This window comes from Brassica rapa, chromosome A05, assembly GCF_000309985.2.
Source record: "Brassica rapa cultivar Chiifu-401-42 chromosome A05, CAAS_Brap_v3.01, whole genome shotgun sequence".
In the NCBI taxonomy this organism is placed as follows: Eukaryota; Viridiplantae; Streptophyta; class Magnoliopsida; order Brassicales; family Brassicaceae; genus Brassica; species Brassica rapa.
The window spans coordinates 20,980,692-20,999,492 of NC_024799.2; the positions used below are offsets into that span (position 1 = coordinate 20,980,692).

Sequence of the window (18,801 nt, forward strand, 5' to 3'; positions counted from 1 at the left end):
TGGACTCAACTGTGGTTTGCCTAAGTTGGGTATTGGAAGAGCGAGAGGAGGCGTAAATTGTGATCATAAGAAGGAAACAGAGAAGCCTGCATCTGCTGCAATATCTATAGAGAGCAAACAATGTGGATCTCTTGATTTTTAAGTTCAGAAGAGAGAGCTATGAAACTCATATAAGTCAAGATGATTGACTATATAGAAAGTTTGAAATACCCTTGTTGTACAAGTTATGTCTTCAGGAAAATTTTGGTTTTTGTTTTTTTTGTTTGTTTTTTTTTTTGCAATGTTCAAAAAATTATTAGAAGTTAATTAGGCCTTGTCTAAAAGACTAGCGAATTTATTTTATATATTTTACATTTCTATAAAATATTTTAGTTTTGGCTTAATCTAGGTTCATGGACACTGAGGATTGCGACCAGGTCCACCATAGAAAAAGTAAGTTCCCCACCTCTGGCTAGAGCCAACCATAAGGTTATAGCATTCAGGACGAGTCACAGCAGCTTCAAGATGTTGTGGAGAGGGTGTGATCGGATAGTTAGATGTATCAATGTACTCTAAGCTATTGAAATAAGCCGCCTTCCTAAACCCTTTCTCTGCAAAATGGCCACTCCCCATTTGCGTAAGCGTGTGTGTCCCTTGGCCTCTAGTGTAATATACAATCTCTCCTCCCCATACGATCTTTCGTGCCGACACTGCTAGCTTGGGGACTATAAAGCTTGGCCAGTACCCTATAAGGTATGTCTCAAACTTCAACCACCAAAGTCCAGTTTCTTGATCCTAACATGTGTTTCAACTTAATCAAGAAATGACCCTCTTTGTGAAAATGCTAGTTAATATCTCTTAGAGATAAAAGTTTACCTTCTCAATAGTTAGAAGGAAGTCGTATTGTTCACCGTTGTAAGTTGAGAAAGTGTTGAGAGCTGCACCGAGGGAGATGTGTCTGCTTACTTGAACAAAGCCTGGACAGTCAAGATTGTAACATCCTGTTTCTTGGTATGTATCGCCCTAAGTTTTTTTGGTGGAAAAATTTTAGTATACAACGTATATATCCAAGGAAATTAAAAAGATTGATAAGAAAAATGTGAAAACTTACCGTCCAATAGGCGAAAAGTCTTGGGTTCTTGTCACCATACAAAGCATGCAAGATCTTTTATAAAGACCAAAAAATGAAGTCAGAACTATTAGGATAACAAAATGAAGTGTGACCTAAAAATGGAATAGTGGTTACCTGCCAACCAGACTCCAAAGTGTTCAAACCAGTGTCCCAATCTCCATTGACGACCCATGTTTGAGCTAAACTAAACTCTCTCGTCCGTAGAACATTTGGTTTCCATATACTTATACGACTCTTGCTGCCATGGAACTGACCATAGTCCACGTACACACACGTATGCTACAATTGAATTTGGTTCAAAAATTATATTGTTCAATCTCAATGTATATATTCAATACTTCTCTAAAAATTGGAGCCTATTGAAATATGTCTATCCTTAAATTCTTTTTATATTTGAGCCGGCCAGTGTATACCAACCTCATGAACTTCCTCGGTCTGAACGCCGTCAGTGTGATAAATAGTTGGTGGTGGACTCTTTCTTCCATAGTTTTTGATGGAGCCCGATCTTATAAGATCATCTCTTGTTGTTCTTCTGATGGGAATAGTGTTCTCAGGACATTCACCTTTTGTTCGCCACAATTGGTGTATAATGTATGTCTTATTACCTCCTGTTTTGTCCCTTATCCAGTTACTTTTTGGCCTCATCTTTTATAGAAAAACGGTGTAACACGTGAAATGTTAAGACTACAATATCAACTTTTAATGAGAAAATAAATATAAAACTGTATTAGCAACCTGAATGGTGTGGCTTTTGAATAAAGGATGATCAAAAGCTGGTTGGTCGTAGATCCATACACAATCAATTATATCTCCATCTGGACTCTAAAGAAATCAATGCAAGAAGTTAAAAGCAATTAGTCAAAATAATCTTGAAAACTATTTTTCTGTACCCTTATCTAAGTTTTAGTGAACCTCAAAAATATTTAAAAGATCAATCCAACCAATTGTTCAATAGTAGTACTAGTTACTGCAGGGTATAAAGAGACAAAAAATGAAACAAAACTAACTTTTCCACAGAAACTTACCAATCAGAAACAAAACTACTAAGACGTAATATAAAAGAAAACAAAGGGAATAGAAAATTAGATGTAAATGTTTTTGTCAATACATGGATGGATTTAATGGCTGGTTTGTTGAGTTGTTTCAACCGTAGTTTTATTTCCTGTTCATGGAGATCGGAAAGTTTGCTCTTTCCCGGAAAAGTTCCAACTACGATTGGTATGATCATACCGAAAATTAAGAAAACCATGATCTGATTAAGCATCATTCGATAGGAGGGTTGCGACTAATATTGAAGTATTAGTGTGTCTTAAGCATTTGAAAACAATTTTGGACATAATTGGATTAGTATATATAATAATTTGTAAGAAGTAACATTAATAACCCTTTTTCTATATGAAAACAACACTAATCAATCTTTGGTATTGTAAAATAAACTTTTGCCAGTAATCTAAATGATTTAATAGTCTTGTTAAATATAATTCAAAGTACAAATTATAAGTTTTTGTCAATAATCTAAATTTAATTTTACTATGGAAAAATACTATTTATCTTATTATGAAATTCACCCATTAAAATCTAAATCAATCATATAAACTAAAATAGTATCGATAAATCCATAAAATCATAAATCACTAGAAATTACACTATAAAAATATTAATTGTACAAAAAAAAATATAAATGAAAATTTTAACTATTTTCTAAAATATTTATGTTGACTTTTGAAAATAAAATACAAGAAATATAACAAAATCTACATATAAAAATCATTGAAAAATTATATAAATTTCCTGGTTAAAAAAAAGCTTACCAAACTAACAAATTATAAAAGTAAACAAGTATATATAGCTTTTTGACCAAAAAGTATATATATTTTAAATTCATTTAAAATATATAAAGACCACTCAGAAGTAAATCAAACCATAAATAAAATTAATTTGACAGAAAAGTCTATAAAAACCATAAAAGAACAATATTTCTTCCAATATATTTTTGCATTGAATGAAATACACTCTCTTACAAAAGAATAATTAAACGTATGTTAACTTATTAATTTCTTAGAAAAGCAAACCTAATATTAGCTAAACGTAATACATAATTTCTATATAAATATAAGTAAGAAAATAGCTAATTGCAAGTCATACTAGATGTTTCTCAAAACTGTATTGTAAAATGTTGTCTCATTTTGGTAGATAAATGAATGCAAAGTGCAGTTACAAAAAATGATATAAATATAAAATAGTTATAGTAAACGATCATGAATATTGTATACTAGAAATATGTGAAAATATTAATTATCTCTATATATATATGTATATAGTTTCATATAAAAGTATAGGTACATGAATCTTACAAAAGTATATGTACATAATATTTGGTGCCAACATGGTTGGAAGACCATCTATTAGAATACTAAATGAAAATTTCCAGGAACAAATCTTGCTCATTTACTAAATCACTTAAAAACTCTAAAATTAGGAAAAATCCACTTTGACCAAAAACTTTAATACACATAATAAATAAATAAACAATTTTGGGTCCAATTAATTAAAAATATTATGTTGCAGGATTGAAAGAGATGGAAATATTGTAAATAGTTGATGAGATATATGCAAAGTAAACATTGTTTATAATTTATTGTACTATAAAAAAAATTATTTCTCAAACATTGTTATAATGTAGTACTATATATTATCCTATCAACATCTTTGTAGATATATATAGTAACCCCTTTCTCAAAAATAAAAATCTTAGTAGATATATGTTTGTACGATTTTTTTTTCTTAATTTATAGGAGTTAATTCCTCATATTTTTTATAAACTAAGAAAATAGATAATTTCTAGTGGTTACATTTGCAACGAAAATGAAAACTGACTCATGACTTAAACTTAAACATCATCACAACGCGTCATGACTCAAAAATCAATGATAATTCATTCATGACTCAAAAATCAATGATAATTCATTCATGACTCAAACATCATCAGAGCAAGCAAGATTCTCTTGTTGTACAAAGACTTAGCCTCACGTTGCCAATTTCTTTCCTTTCATGTGCATCTAGTCATAATGCGTTGCGTCCATATATCCATGTGTATATATGGATTCTATTTCCACTCAATATGTCTAATTAGTATTTTTTGGTAAAGTAAAAAACAAGTCTATTTTTGGGTAAAGTCAATTATGGCTACTTTACTTTCTGATATTTCGTTGTGGGGGTTATTTGGCGAGCTTTGTCATGTAATGCTCCAGTTAGGGTTTACATTGTGATGTATTAGCTCTGAAGATTTCAGGTTGATTTTTAGTTTATTTTCTGCAATGCATGTATATATTATTAGAAAATAAAATGTTAAGGTTTTACAAATTGCATTCGTATTTGCTTACCGTGTTGTATTGCTCCACTTTATTATTCTGATTGTGACTTAGGATACGACTGGTGTAATTGCATCTTTTGCAGATGCGGTTGTGGACGTTTGCAGATGATTGTAATTTTAAGCTTTATTAAGAGATTTATACAACTGGTACATCGGTTAAAAATTAGTGTGTTTACGGAATACTTTTTAATAGTTAACTACCAAACGCAGCAGTAGTTAAATAAATAAATTAATAATATTTATTTTTTATATGATTATAAAAATACAAAAACTAAATTATTATAATAAATATAAAAATTATATTTATAAAATTATACTATTGTTTTAAAAAAATTATAGAATATTATTTTTTCAAAGTTTTATAATATAAATTAAAAATATATACTAATATTTAAATATTAAATTTTAACTAAATATTTTTATATTTATATAGTTTTAAAGAAAATATATTTTATCCTTCCGCAATCGTAAACGCTAGCTTCAACCAATTTTTAAATTTTAGAAATTCAGGGTGATTTATAGCGATTTATAGCAGTTTTTTGTGATTGTTGTAAAACGCCAACAACAACTATTAACTGCAAGAACTGTGTTTGCGGATGATAGCGGAAAAAACCAGTCATGTCATTAATTGTGAGTTTGAACGAGTCCCTATTATGATCTTATACTTAAAAGAAGTCTCCTTACTTTAATCGAATCATATAGACCCGAGTATACTGACCGGTATGAAGTCATGGCGTGTATCAAGAATTAAGGAAATCGAAATATAAGAATTTGAAGTTTTTAATTAAAAACAAAAATCAAAAACGTTTTCTATTGTTCTTTAATAAAGGCACACAGCCTTTTAAGTATCAGAATACCTTAGAATGTGTTCAATTACTAGGAAGTTTAATATTTACTTCTTTATTAATTTTAATTAAAAATGTTCCTCACTTATCCTATTTTTCTATTCTGAACACAAAAAGATGGTCTAACCCAACAACCATAGAGAGTCAAGTTTGATTTTTATATTAAAAAGACTTTTTGTTTGTCAAGAGCAACTCCAACGGTGTTACCCACCATTAGAGTCCTTAGCAATAAAATAATGTCTTTTTTTTGAATAGTTAAGGATTCTAATCATAATTGTGAGTCCAATGGTGTTATCCATTATGGAGTTCTTATAATTTTTTTTAATTGAATCTTAAAAATTAAAAATTAAAAATTATTAAATTTGTAAAACATTTAAATTTAAAATTTTTATTTATCCTAAACCCGAACTAATCCCATATTGCCAGCACATTAAGGACTTGGTCCTTAATCCCCTTAATTAAGGACTCCTTCTTAGCTTACCAGATTTTTTTAATATTTTTTTAATCCCTTTAACTTAAGGATTAATGTTAAGGATTCTGTTAACATCCCACATCCCGCGTTGCGGGTGGTCTAAGAATCAACAGAGGTTCCTTATTAATATGCAAGAGAAACAAACCATTCTTCACAAATGCACTATAACATATAAATGTGATTATAGGTAAAAGTTATATATATATTCTCTTATACAAAAGCCTCATATGCAGATCAAGAGAAATTAATTATTATTCCAGTTACACACACAATATTCAAGGACACAGATAATATTAACTTCTTTGAGGTGGATTTTTTTTACTTACTCACAGGTTCATATTCAAATACAAACAAATATGTAAAATCCTCAAAATCTTTGAGCACATAGATCCAAATCAAGGGCATCTCTCGTTCAGGCCAGGACCACCATAGAAGAAATTAACCCCCCAGGAAGTTCCACCATCTCCAGCCTTAATGTTGTAACAATTATCATGACCAGTCGTGGGGTAAACTCCTTGTGGTTCTCTGAGAGTATTGGTTTCATCAATTGTCATAAGATTCCTGAAATAACTCGCTTTCTTATAACCTTCTTCTGCAAAATGCCCGCTTCCCATGTCTGTGCCCGTGTGTTTCCCATCGGTCTCCTTGTTAACGATTTCACCTCCCCACTGAACTATCGTACCTCCATTTCCTAGAGAATTGAATAACTGGCCAGGCCAGTACCCCACGATCTCTTCACCGATCTGTAGCCACCAGTTTTCTCCGTCCTAGATATCATCGACAATCCAATTTGGGTTGATATGCATATATATAATAAACATAGGGATAGGGGACAACTCGATAATATCCCATATTGGTAATGAAATGAGAAAAGAAATTGTAGACTCCTATGTTTTTTTTTGACAAAGATATATATACTCCTATGATCTTAGTATATAGTACCTTCCATATAAGTACGGATAGCTCGTATTGATCTCCGTCGTATTGTGAGACAGTATTGTAGGTTCCACCTACAGCGATTTTATTGCTCCTTTGAACGAAACCTGCGCAATCGTTGTTGTAGCACCCTGTCCCTTGGTATCCATTGGCCTATTTAAAAAAAAAAATCGTTATGTTAATCATCCTAAAAACATTAAGAGACACTTTTAAATCATTTTTTAAATATATTTATTAAATTAACAAACAGTCTAAATTTAAATCCTAACACAAATAAACAGTCACATTTAAACTCTAAACCTGGAATTGAAAACCATAATTAACTATAAAAGTCTTAATAACTGTAAAATATAAATGCAGTGATGTGTTTTCTTAATTTTAAAAGAGTTTTAAGTATTTTGAACAGGTCAAATTTTTTTTTTTCATCACGTATATAGACTCTGCAAACCAAATTGGTAACTTTGCATTCATGTGAACGATAAAAGACGATTGTTTTTTAACAGTGCGTGCTAGACTATCCGCCCTTAAATTCTCCGTTCGAAGTACATACTCAGTTGAGAAAACTTTCTTTCAAAGTTAAATAAGAACACAAACTTGTATATTTTATTTAAAATCTGAAAACTAGCCAGCGAGAAGTTTAAAAATTTAAAGATTTTAAATTGTTTTGCGCAGAAATAGGAACTTACTGTCCAGAAAACAAATAATCTTAGATTATTATCACCATATTTTCCTGGATAAACCTATAGATTAAGATACACAAAGTAATGTTAGTTAAGATGTTTGCATATGAACAATATGTAGTTAAGGATGGAGGACCAAAGAAGCAAAAGACCTGTAAACCAGCTTCAATTGTGTTACGAGTAGTGCCAACTCCAGAAACGAGCCAAGTCTGAGCCAAGCTGAATTCGTTGGGAACTTGAACTTCTGGTTTCCACATATTTACTGCAAATTTTGTCCCGAAATACTTTCCTTGCATGGAATTCATGACCGCGTACTAAACGAGCTCCGAAGAATTAGAAAGTTTAAATTAAGCCATAAGATATACAGTACTAATTAAAGAGTAATTAACATGAGGACAATATATAAAAAGGTGTACCTCATGGTCTTTACTTGGATCATTTTCAGGGATGCTTGAAGTCGTTTTTTTTCCAAAACTCTCAATGGATTTTGATCGTAAGATATCTTCTTTCATTATTCTTCTTATCGGAACTGTATTTTCTGGGCATCTTCCACTCTTGTGCCACGCTTGAGTTGCCTTTGTGCATTTCTTGGTGTACGTAGACGTAATTTCCGGTATAAAGCTCGGTCTCATCTACGTGCGAAAACTTGACGTTTCAACATCACCATGCATGTATATATAAACAAAAGATGGATCGTAAATTAAGTTAAAACCTGGATGGTGTGATTTCGAAGCAGAGGATGATCAAAAGCTGGTTGACTATGTATTGGAACACAATCTATTATATCTCCATCTACGCTCTGTAACAAATATTAAAGTGAAATATTCAACCTCAGTAAAGTTTTCCCACGAATAATCAGGAAATGAGTTTATGTATAATATGTACCTTAACGGATATAAGAGCATGCTTGTTGAGCCGCTTCAAAAGAGTTTGTATTTTGATTTCCTGGTGATCGGAGAACTCTTTTACACAGACACAAGGATAGATTATCACCCCTATCAGCATCAGTGCTACCGTGAAACCGGTCATTCCCATTTGTTATGGTTAATTATAATCCTTAGAACCTACTTTTTAGTATTTTATAAAAAATTCTATGAACTACTATTGGAATATATAAGAGTAGATTGCTCATATATTCTATAAATTAGATTACAAATACCATTGTTTACATTAACACCATTAATGAAAATTGACTCATGACTTAAACATAATCACAGCCTCTCATGGCTTTAAATTAAAATCCATGAAAACTGACTCATAAAATCAACATCACCAAAGCAAGCAACTTTCATGTGCATCTATGGTTAGACTCGTAATGGCTACTTTTACTTTCTGGTTATACGTTGGCCGGTGGCGATTAGAGTTTATTGGCGATTACTTTATGGTTATCTCAGTAATGCTCCAATTAGAGTTAACATACATGATATGTTTATATTAAGTGACTTTGTTATGTTCATACATAAATATATATAATTACAAAATAACAGAATTATTATAACTGACTACTAATTTATTTATATTTTTTTATAACCTTTTTAAGTCTTTTTATATTTTATATGTAGGCCTGGGAATATGATTTTTTACCTGCGGGGCCCGGCCCGTTTGATCCGCCGCGGGGCGGGTGCGGGTCAAACAATTTAGAAAAATCAATTTGTGGGTGCGGGTGCGGATCATGAGCATTTTATGCGAGGCGGATGCGGGTTGGTGGATTTTGAAACGCGGATATTCGCCAACCCGCAATTATTTTAATTTTTTTTTTAAATATATATATATATATATATATATATATATATATATATTTTGTAAAAATTTATATTTTTAAAGAAAATATGGGAATTTTAAAAAATTATAATCAAAATATTTTAAAATATTTAAAATTTTAATTATAAATATATTATTTATATTATATTTTACAAAAATTTAATTAAATAAATATTTTTTAAAACAAAATATAACCCGCGGGTCCTGCGGATTATCCACAAAATTAAGCGGGGCGGGTGCGGATACAAATTTATTTGTTCACGGGTTGTGCGGGTTGGATTTTTTGACAAAAACAAACTTTACAATCCGCTGGTTAGCGGGTCAGCGAGGTGGGTTTGACCCGCAACCCAGCCCTATTTATATGTTTGAAAGGTGTGTGATCCATAAGAGCATTTCAAATGGGAGTTCTAGTCATAAGGTTATTAAAATACATATATGTGTTAGATACTTTGGTTAGATTTCTTGTAATTTATAGAAACTCATAACTAAATACTAATATAGAGATATACATATACATATATGTATTTTAAGGATTTTGTGACTAAAACCTCCATTGGAGGTTAAATCAACGAAGAAATTGACCCATGACTAAATCGAATCATCTTGCGTGATGAAACGCGTAACATGACCAAGCAAATTGCTGTCAAACGCAGGCACTAATAAATGATTTTTGCTTTGTACTTTCTATGTGAAAATACATATGAATCGCAGTCAAGACACTACCAAAAAAAACAAAAATCGCAGTCAATACTCAAAACAAATAATGGGTAACATAAATTAGATTTATAATTACTGGTCAAAAAACAATTATCAAAAAGCATAAATCTAACTTGGTCTACCCGTTTTTGTTCCTTTTCGTTTTGCATAAATCAATTCTTTTTAGGAACTAAATTATTATCATTAGTCTAGGTTTCGGTCCAAGTGATTTACATGTTGGATCGTAACAGATGATCGGTTCATCTTCTGGTATTAGTCGGAAGATATTCTAAACTCGGGTCAGGCAGTATGACAACCAGTCCACTCTGTCGTACTAAGTGCTTTCTTCCCGAGGCCGACCGGATTAGCCGATAGGGTTTATCAAAAAAAATTCGTAGAAAGAAACTATAAAGCTAGCTTAAAAGATTTAAAGATAAAAAGGTTATATGATTTAGTCAAAAAAAGAAGAGGTTCTATAGTTTATAGAAAAATAACTAAGAAACAACACCGATCATTAGATCGTTGTAATTCTGATATAATGTAAAGATTAAGAAGAATGGAAAATTGAAAGAATTATTTTATCAACTCTCATACGAATAGTTAAATATTATGTTATGATCCGATTGGTTGCTGCTGTAGCTTTGGGTATTTTGTTGTAGAAATTTAGCTCTAGGTTTTCGTGTTGTAGCTTTAAATTTTTTGATATAGAATCTAAGTCGTAGGTTTTGTATTGTACTTTTCGTTAATTTAAGTCAATTATATCATATTGTCAATAAAATAAAATAAAATTTGCTAAGTTTGTCAATAAAATAATAAGAAAAAGAAATCTTTATATATAAAAGAGGGTTTTAATCCCTCCCATGAAGCCACCTCAGATGACAGCATGGAAATTCGTTTAATGTCGTGTTGACATGTGTCCCGTACGGACGAAACTCAGCGTTTCATTTAAATGTGTATTGTCGTGGGCTTTCTTTGTTTGGTGCATGTTGGGCTCTGGTTTTGCCATCCGGCCCGAGAAGATTGGAATCGCATTTTAACGAGACTTCTCTTTGGCGGAACTTGACCGAGTTTAGGGTTCGTCTCTTCGCTTTGATCTGCAGCGACTTCTGATCTTCCTCTGTATAGCTGAAACGGTTTCAGTTATGTCTCTTCACATTTAATCCCTTCTTAATTCGAAACCTTGAATGTGATCTTTTTCTTCGGCGAGTCAGTATATCGAAGAGTATAAAGGGGTCAGCATTCCTCCTCTCGAACCCATCTTCTAATTCTTTCTTACTACGTTTAGTGAGCTTATCGTCGTCTTTACACCGATTTTAGGGTTTTCCATCTTCTTCAATTTCAGACAACAACAATGGAGTTTCAACGATTGACTCAAATTGTTGTGGAGAGTCTCTTCGTGGCTTCTAGCGGTAAGAGGGCTTTGCGGCGTACCGGGTCGAACTTTTAAAGTTCACTGAGAAGGGATATGACAGAGGAGAGAGATGAAAGTGCTTGAAGTAGCAGTTGGTGACGATTGGTTGTCTCCACCGCCGAAGATTGTCTTCGATAAAAGAAAAAAATCCATGGAAGATTCTACTATTAAAGCTTTGAGGTAGTTTTCTATATCATGAGTATTTGTCATATCTGTGCTTCCCGTGTTGCTATTAATTATAACTACGGTGTGAACACAGACAGTTTTAATTTTATAATGCGCTTTGATACTATCATCTAGAAAGTTTCTTTGTTAACTATGATTCTTAGTAAAAACCTTTAATTGTTTATTTTTGTTGTGGTTTTTGTTGTGTTCTGCTCAGGTTTAGTGTTCAACATGTTCTTTTTTTTTTCTTACAGAACAGGAGAGAGACCATGATCAAGGAGAGAATCAGAAACTGAGTCTATATCAAGCCTTTAGTCTAACGACCCTCCTTGCAGATTATCTGCTTCTGATAGCTTACAAAGGTACACATATCTCCCAACACCATCTTATGTACACACAAAAAAAAATCTCTACTCTGTTTGGTGTTCACTATCTGAGTCACCCTTTGCTTATAGTTAAATGTATGATTAATAAGAAGGCCAGTTTCTGCATCCCAAGGATTGGGTGACTCATCATCATCATTCCCTTACTTTCTTGAACTAAAATGTTTCATGATATCTCATACTAAAGACTGTTGCAGATAGAATAAGCGGGTCTGTTCGAATGCACATAGTGGCTTTGATAGTTTCTGCCTTTGATTTATCTTCCCTTAAGTGTCGTTACTGTGCTTCAGTGTCAACTTATATCGTTTGGGGACACTCAGATCTCTTTATTTCCATTCACGTTCTTAGTAAGACCTTATTGTGTCTAATTTATGAGCTTCTTACTGAGACTTTTCTGGACTTTAAGCTACTGATGAATCTCATGTGTATTTGTGCTTCTATAATTGGATCGGTATTACATTGGCCTTTAACGAATCGTAATTCACAATGTGAACATACATACGTTTGTGAACGTACCTACATACGAATTGTGAAGCATTCATAGTCTTCTCTATTATTCCAGCCTCCACAATAAGACTTTCTCAAGTAATGAAGTGTTACGTTCTTCTTTTTGCAGCTACATACGTTTGAGTTGCTATTATAGTTAATGTGCACATTAAGATAATGCAGAGATGAATGTCTGAATCTCAGTTTTCAGTTGCAAAAGCTGAGGAAGATAATGATGAAAAGCATAAACCATCAACTCAGGCTCTCAGCTATCATAATGTTTCTCAGGTCTTTCTCTGACTTTCTCTTTCTCTATATTTCTAATTGTCCCAAAAATTTTAGGTAAGATAGACAATGCTATTCATTCACTAATTTTCCTGGTGCATCTTTGAAGCATCTTCTGAACACATGTGTCCTTATATACAACTACAGTGTTTATTCTAATGATGGTCCTAAGCGAACATACTTTATTCTGGGATTACAAAACTTGATTTCCTAAAATATATCTTCACTCTAAACTTGTGAAGAGTATCACTCTAAACAACATATTTTATTTATCTGCGTAGTACATGGGATTTCCGTTACGTCTGGTTTCAATCGCTCTCTCTCTCTATGTGATCTAGCATATATGTATCGTAGCTGTAATGTATTGTATGATCTCTCAAATATTTCTGTAGTAATGGACTTCACATATGGAAAATAATGCTGTTATTAGTTGAGAACATGTTAGTGTAAATTTGGTTTCACCTGTTGACTTCATTAACTGGTCTAACTATTTTTATTTGGTTTCAGTCTCAATCCGTTCATTCATAGCAGGAATTCAGAGTAGTTATACCAAGACCTAAGCTTTTACCAGGCTTGCATGTTCGAAGCACCTATGGTTACAGCCATAAATGGTTCTTCCTCGGTATGGTCTCATGCTCAACTGACATTAGCCTTCCACTGTGTCATGTAAGTCTCATTACCCAAGCATCTGATATATTAGCTTAAACCTTACTGTCTTGAAACTCTCATGATTCACCTATAATATTTTGGTTAATAATTGAAGGTAAGTTAGAATTTGTGCTGACAAAAAAAGTTAAAATTTCTTTATTTGGTTATGAAGCTCTGTTTTTCTATCCTCCAATTCATTTTTTGGTCTACAGAAACAGCTCTGTGGTAACAATGCAGCCAGTATCCGCAATGTGTGATTGGCAAGTTTGGGCATACCTGCAAATTTGTTCTTTCCATGAGCTCTTATTCTTCTTCCTTAAGCTACAGCCCGATGGTTTCTTCAGTCATTGACATGCCCCTCACACCTTACCCTCTTGAGTCCTCATTGCTCAGCACATTAGCACCCTCTTGAGTCCTCATTGCTCAGCACATTAGCTCCATCATCATCATCCTCAGATGAAAACGCACAGAGCTTCACTCTTCGAGCTCCAAGAAAACTCAAAACCACAACACAAGTGGTGGCTCTGAACCGTTGCTGCTGAAGTATCTCCGTCTTCTTCTTTGACAACCAGCCTGAGCCATTCTGATCCTGCTGAGACCAAAAAGAATACCCAGTTAGCATTGAGTTTAAGACTTAGAAGCCAAAGATACAAAGCTCAAAGGGGAGAACCTCACTCTACTTCTTCTATTGTTCCTCTATCGCTCTTTTCTTTTTATCAAACTTGCATGAACTGAGGACATGAAAGATGTCTATAAACTATAAACATGTTTGGGACCAAGTAAGATAGATTGAACTATAATGAGTTTTTTTTAATATATGAAAAAAAGAAACTAAAATATTTGTTTATAGCTTTGATAAAAAAACTGATCATTGTAATTTTATGCATAACTCTTGCATTTCGTTACGGTTCTTTCATTATCAAAATTTGTGTAATGTTTTACTACGAATCTCTTTAACTATATACTCTTAAATAGTATGGCTAAAAAAATACAGCAAATAGAAATATATGGAAATTGTTTAAAAACATCTGTATAAATACACTATTAGGCGAGAGTGCACTGCACTAAAATTATATACCGATTGCTTGATCAATAAGTTATTACTAAACCAAGATGAATATAACAAAACCATAAAAATTTGATCCCACAATATCCGGCTACTTAAAAACGTTGTACACGTTTGTCAAGCCCAAACAAGGCTACATTAACAAACGTAATAGTCCAATGTCTCTAACGGCCCTTAATTTGTTGATAAAATGTGCCACTTACTACTTCAAACTGAAAACACCGTGATATATCAAAATATCAAATGTTATTGTATCTAGAAAATAGAATTTTTTATAGAAATTATGTACTGGTTTAAAAAGGTCAACTATAGTTTCAGCAATGATATGAAAATAGAAAATATATATAGTTTCGTAGTACGAACGATAGACCAATATAAAAGAACCCGGCAAAAAAACACATAAAACAAAAGAAAAATTAGATGATTAACACAAATAGATTAAAATATCTACACAACCATAATAAAATAAAACTTATATCCATTCAATTTGGAAAATTACCACAAATACCACATTCGCAGTACTATTTATTATGTTACACTAACTAATTTTACCTCAACTTTTAACGAAGAGTAAAAAACATTTATACCCTAAGGTTAACTAATCTAAACTTAGGGTTTAGAGTTGAAGAGTGAGATAGGTTTTTTAAATGTGAAATTTAAGATTCTAAAAAATATATAAATAAATACTTAAAAATATTTAAATATTTTAAAAATAGTTTCAAACATAATTTTCGAAAAAGAAATTTAAAAAAAAAATCAAAAAAATCAAAAAAAATTATTAGGATAATTTTAAATAAAAATATTTTATTAGTATAATTTGTATATATATTATTACATTTTCTGAATTATTTTTTTCTAATTTTGTATCCTCTAAAAATAGAGAACAATGAAAGTTACTCTCATCTTAATTCAAACCAAAAATATTTATTAAAAACAACAATATGATCTCAAAATTATTTTCATTGTTTTTTTCTCTATAATATCATTTCTATAATGATTTTAAATGCTTTATAAATTAATATAAAACTATATAAAATAGTTTTTATTATAACTTCCCGCCCGTAGGGCGGGCCGACCCTAATTATATATATATTAGTACTTAGTACCTTCCATATAGTTGAGGACCGCGATGTGAACACCGTCGTATTTTGAGACGCTTTTGAAGGTTCCACCTACAGTGATACGATTGCTCGTTTGAACGAAACATGGGCAGTCGGTGTTGTAGCACCCTGTCTTTTGGTGTCCATCAACCTACATATAAAAAAGGTTCATATGATTATGGTGTTAATTTAACATATTCAAAAATGTATTAAAAAATCGTGAATCCACGCGCATATAAAAGTACGTTTAATTTTTTTAAATGATTAGATTTTTAACATGTTTCGGATGACCAAAACCAAGAACCTGAATGGTGTGGTTTTTGAATAAAGGATGATCAAAAGCTGGTTGGTCGTAGATCCATACACAATCATATCTCTATCTGGACTCTAAAGAAATCAATGCAAAAAGTTAAAAGCAATTAGTCAAAATAATCTTGAAAACAATTTTTATGTACTCTTATCTAAGTTTTAGTTAAACCTCAAAAATATTTAAAAGATAAATTATATATTTGTGTATTTGCTTACACTATGATAATAATTAATTAAAATCTATAACCAATCCAACCAATAGTTCAATAGTAGTACTAGTTACTGCATGGTATAAAGAGATAAAAAATGAAATAAATCTAACTTTTGCTCAGGAACTTACGAATCAAACAAAATGAAACAGAACAAAACTACTTAGAAATACTATAAAAGAGAACAAAGGAAATAGAAAATTAGAGGTAAATATTTTTCATTTTTGTCAGTACATGGATTGGTTTAATGGCCGGTTTGTTGAGTTGTTTCAACCGTAGTTCGATTTTCTGCTCATGGAGATTGGAAAGTTTGCTCTTCTTGGGAAAGTTTCGACTATAAGTGGTATCACCAAACCGAGAATGAGGAAAACAATGGTCTGATTAAGCATCATTGCATAGGAGGGTGGTTGCGATTAATATTGAATTATTTTGGTGCCTTAAATATTTGAAAACAATTGTTGGACATAATGGAGCTAGTATATATAATAACTTTTAAAACCCTTTTTATATATGAAAACAACATTAATCAGTCTTGTAACAGTATTCTTTACAGGTTGTTCTATATTGTAAAATAAAGAAAACTTTTATCAGTAATCTAAATGTCTTAATAATAGTCTTGTTAAATATAATTTAAAATCCAATATATATTTTTGTCAATAATCTGAGATTTAATCTTAGTAAACAAAAATAATATTTTATCTTATTCTAGAGCCCACCCATTAAAATGTAAATCAATCATATAAAATAAGATAATATCGTTAAATCAACAAAATCATAAATCACTAAAATTATTTGATAAAAGTATTTAACTCTTCATTTGAAAAATTCCATAAAAGTATACTAATTTTACAATAATATATATAAATAAACAGTGAAATGTTAAATATTTTTAGTATATATGTTAACTTTTGAAAATAAAATACAAATAATATAAAAATAAAAATAGTAAAAATCATTCAAAACTTATAGACATTTCCTTGTTAAAACGTTTACCAAACAAATAACAAATTATAAGCATAAACAAGTATATACAGTTTAAATTCATTCAAAAATATATAAAGCAACCACTCAAAAGTAAATCAGATCATAAATAAATTAATTTGACAGAAAAACAAGTCTACAAAAACCATAAAAGGAAGCCTTTTTACAAAAAAAAACCATAAAAGGAAAAAGTTTCTTATACCAATGTATTTTAGCATTGAATAAAATACACTCTCTTACAAAAGAAAATTTAAAACAAGTCTAGAAAAACAAGTCTACAAAAACCATAAAAGGAAGCCTTTTTACAAAAAAAAACCATAAAAGGAAAAAGTTTCTTATACCAATGTATTTTAGCATTGAATAAAATACACTCTCTTACAAAAGAAAATTTAAAATTATGTAAACTTATATATTAATTTCTTAAAACAGTAAACCTAATACTAGTTAATTAAACTAAATAATGTTCATATAAATATAAGTAAATGATCTAATTTAGTTGTTTCTCAAAATTGAACTTAATAGAAATATAAATCAGCTATAATAAAATATCATGAGAAAATTATATTAGAATTATGTGAGATTAATATTAGTTATATCTATATATGTAAAAATAGTTTCAATAAAAGTATAGGTACATGAATCATACAAAATATATGTACATGATATTTGATGCCAACATGGTAGGAACTTGGAAGATCCATCTAGTGATTGGTATATCTCAACTTTTGCTGGTAGTGAGGCTTCAGTACTCTCACCTCTAAATCTCTAATGGCAGAAAGCATTGCAATGCGTGCAGATCTTCTCAAATTTAAGGAACTTGGCATCAATAAAATCAGATGTGCATCGGATTCGAAGCAACTAATCTCCTGCATTACGAAGGAAACTCCATAGCCAGAGATCTATGGAGTTGTCTCAGACATCTTGAAGCTAGCGATAGAATGTGACTCCATTTCCTCTGGTTGGATCTCAAGAGAGCGTACAATGTTGTTGCTGATGATTTGCTAAACAAAGCCTTGTAATGAATGAGGATGTTAATTCCCTCACCTAGCTATTCTAGTTTTTAATTAATGAAGTTGTGTTTCAAAAGGAAAAAAGGTAAAGAAGATTATTCTCTTATACAAAAGCCTAAGTATATATTATATATGTATATGTAATTACGGTTTTCTAAACTTTACGGAAAACCTTATATATGCATATTATGGAATGGGTTTCCCGTAGTTACATATGTATATCACATATATGGCTTTTTATATTTCAAAGGAAAGAAACTTCCATTGGACATGCTTTTATAGGCAGATCAAAAGCAATTAACTATAAACTGAAGGATCTTATCAAACATATTATTATTGTTATTCAAATTAAACACGCGAAATTCGAAAAGCTTGTACACACATATTATCCAAAGACACAGATAAAATTAACTTCCATGACGTGAATTATTTTTCTTACTCACACATTCATAGTCAGATACATGCAGACATGCATGTAAAATACTCAAAATATTTGAGCACACAGATCCAAATCAAGGGCATCTCTCGTTCTGGCCAGGGCCACCGTAGAAGAAATTAACCCCCCAGGAACTTCCAGCATCTCCTGCTTTAATGTTGTAACAGTTATCATGACCAGTCGTGGGGTAAACTCCTTGTGGTTCTATCAGAGTATTGGTTTCATCGATTGTCATAAGATTCCTGAAATAGCTCGCTTTCTTAAAACCTTCATCTGCAAAATGCCCGCTTCCCATGTCCGTGGTCGTGTGTTTCCCACCAGTCTCCAAGTTAACGATTTCACCTCCCCATTGAACTATGGTAGCTCCATCTCCTAGAGAATTGAATAACTTGCCAGGCCAGTACCCCACAAGCTCTTCACCGACCTTTAGCCACCAGT

The 18,801-nt window shown here is 31.5% G+C and overlaps 2 protein-coding genes and 1 long non-coding RNA gene across 9 annotated transcripts; 1 reads left to right on the forward strand and 2 right to left on the reverse strand.

Annotated features, from left to right (window-relative positions):
* Positions 1 to 290: 290 nt before the first annotated feature.
* LOC103869477 lies at positions 291 to 5,329 on the reverse strand. Its single transcript, XM_009147565.3, has 7 exons — positions 2,220 to 5,329; positions 1,847 to 1,933; positions 1,529 to 1,756; positions 1,226 to 1,390; positions 1,091 to 1,144; positions 856 to 1,002; positions 291 to 774 (listed from the first exon to the last, which is right to left on the reverse strand). The coding sequence occupies exons 1-7, from the start codon at positions 2,376 to 2,378 to the stop codon at positions 391 to 393; spliced, it is 1,224 nt and encodes a 407-aa protein (XP_009145813.1). The 5' UTR covers positions 2,379 to 5,329; the 3' UTR covers positions 291 to 390.
* Positions 5,330 to 5,989: 660 nt separating this feature from the next.
* Positions 5,990 to 8,731, reverse strand: LOC103869478. Of its 2 annotated transcripts, XM_009147566.3 has the most exons (7): positions 8,303 to 8,707; positions 8,130 to 8,216; positions 7,834 to 8,049; positions 7,570 to 7,731; positions 7,424 to 7,477; positions 6,744 to 6,890; positions 5,990 to 6,568 (listed from the first exon to the last, which is right to left on the reverse strand). In XM_009147566.3, exons 1-7 carry the CDS (start codon positions 8,450 to 8,452, stop codon positions 6,197 to 6,199), a joined length of 1,188 nt encoding a protein of 395 aa, XP_009145814.1. In that variant the 5' UTR covers positions 8,453 to 8,707; the 3' UTR covers positions 5,990 to 6,196. The 2 variants fall into 2 exon arrangements, with proteins under 2 accessions (XP_009145814.1, XP_033148465.1); XM_033292574.1 differs by lacking the exon at positions 7,424 to 7,477 and having other exon boundaries at positions 8,303 to 8,731.
* A 1,988-nt stretch (positions 8,732 to 10,719) lies between these two features.
* On the forward strand, positions 10,720 to 14,076 carry LOC103849242. 6 transcript variants are annotated; one of them, XR_004458565.1, is made up of 6 exons: positions 10,826 to 11,106; positions 11,192 to 11,465; positions 11,705 to 11,812; positions 12,450 to 12,607; positions 13,112 to 13,270; positions 13,465 to 14,076. It is a non-coding gene; the product is annotated as an uncharacterized LOC103849242 (long non-coding RNA). The 6 variants fall into 6 exon arrangements; XR_004458563.1 differs by having other exon boundaries at positions 10,832 to 11,106; positions 11,217 to 11,465; XR_004458564.1 differs by having other exon boundaries at positions 10,726 to 11,106; positions 11,705 to 12,607.
* Positions 14,077 to 18,801: the final 4,725 nt, after the last annotated feature.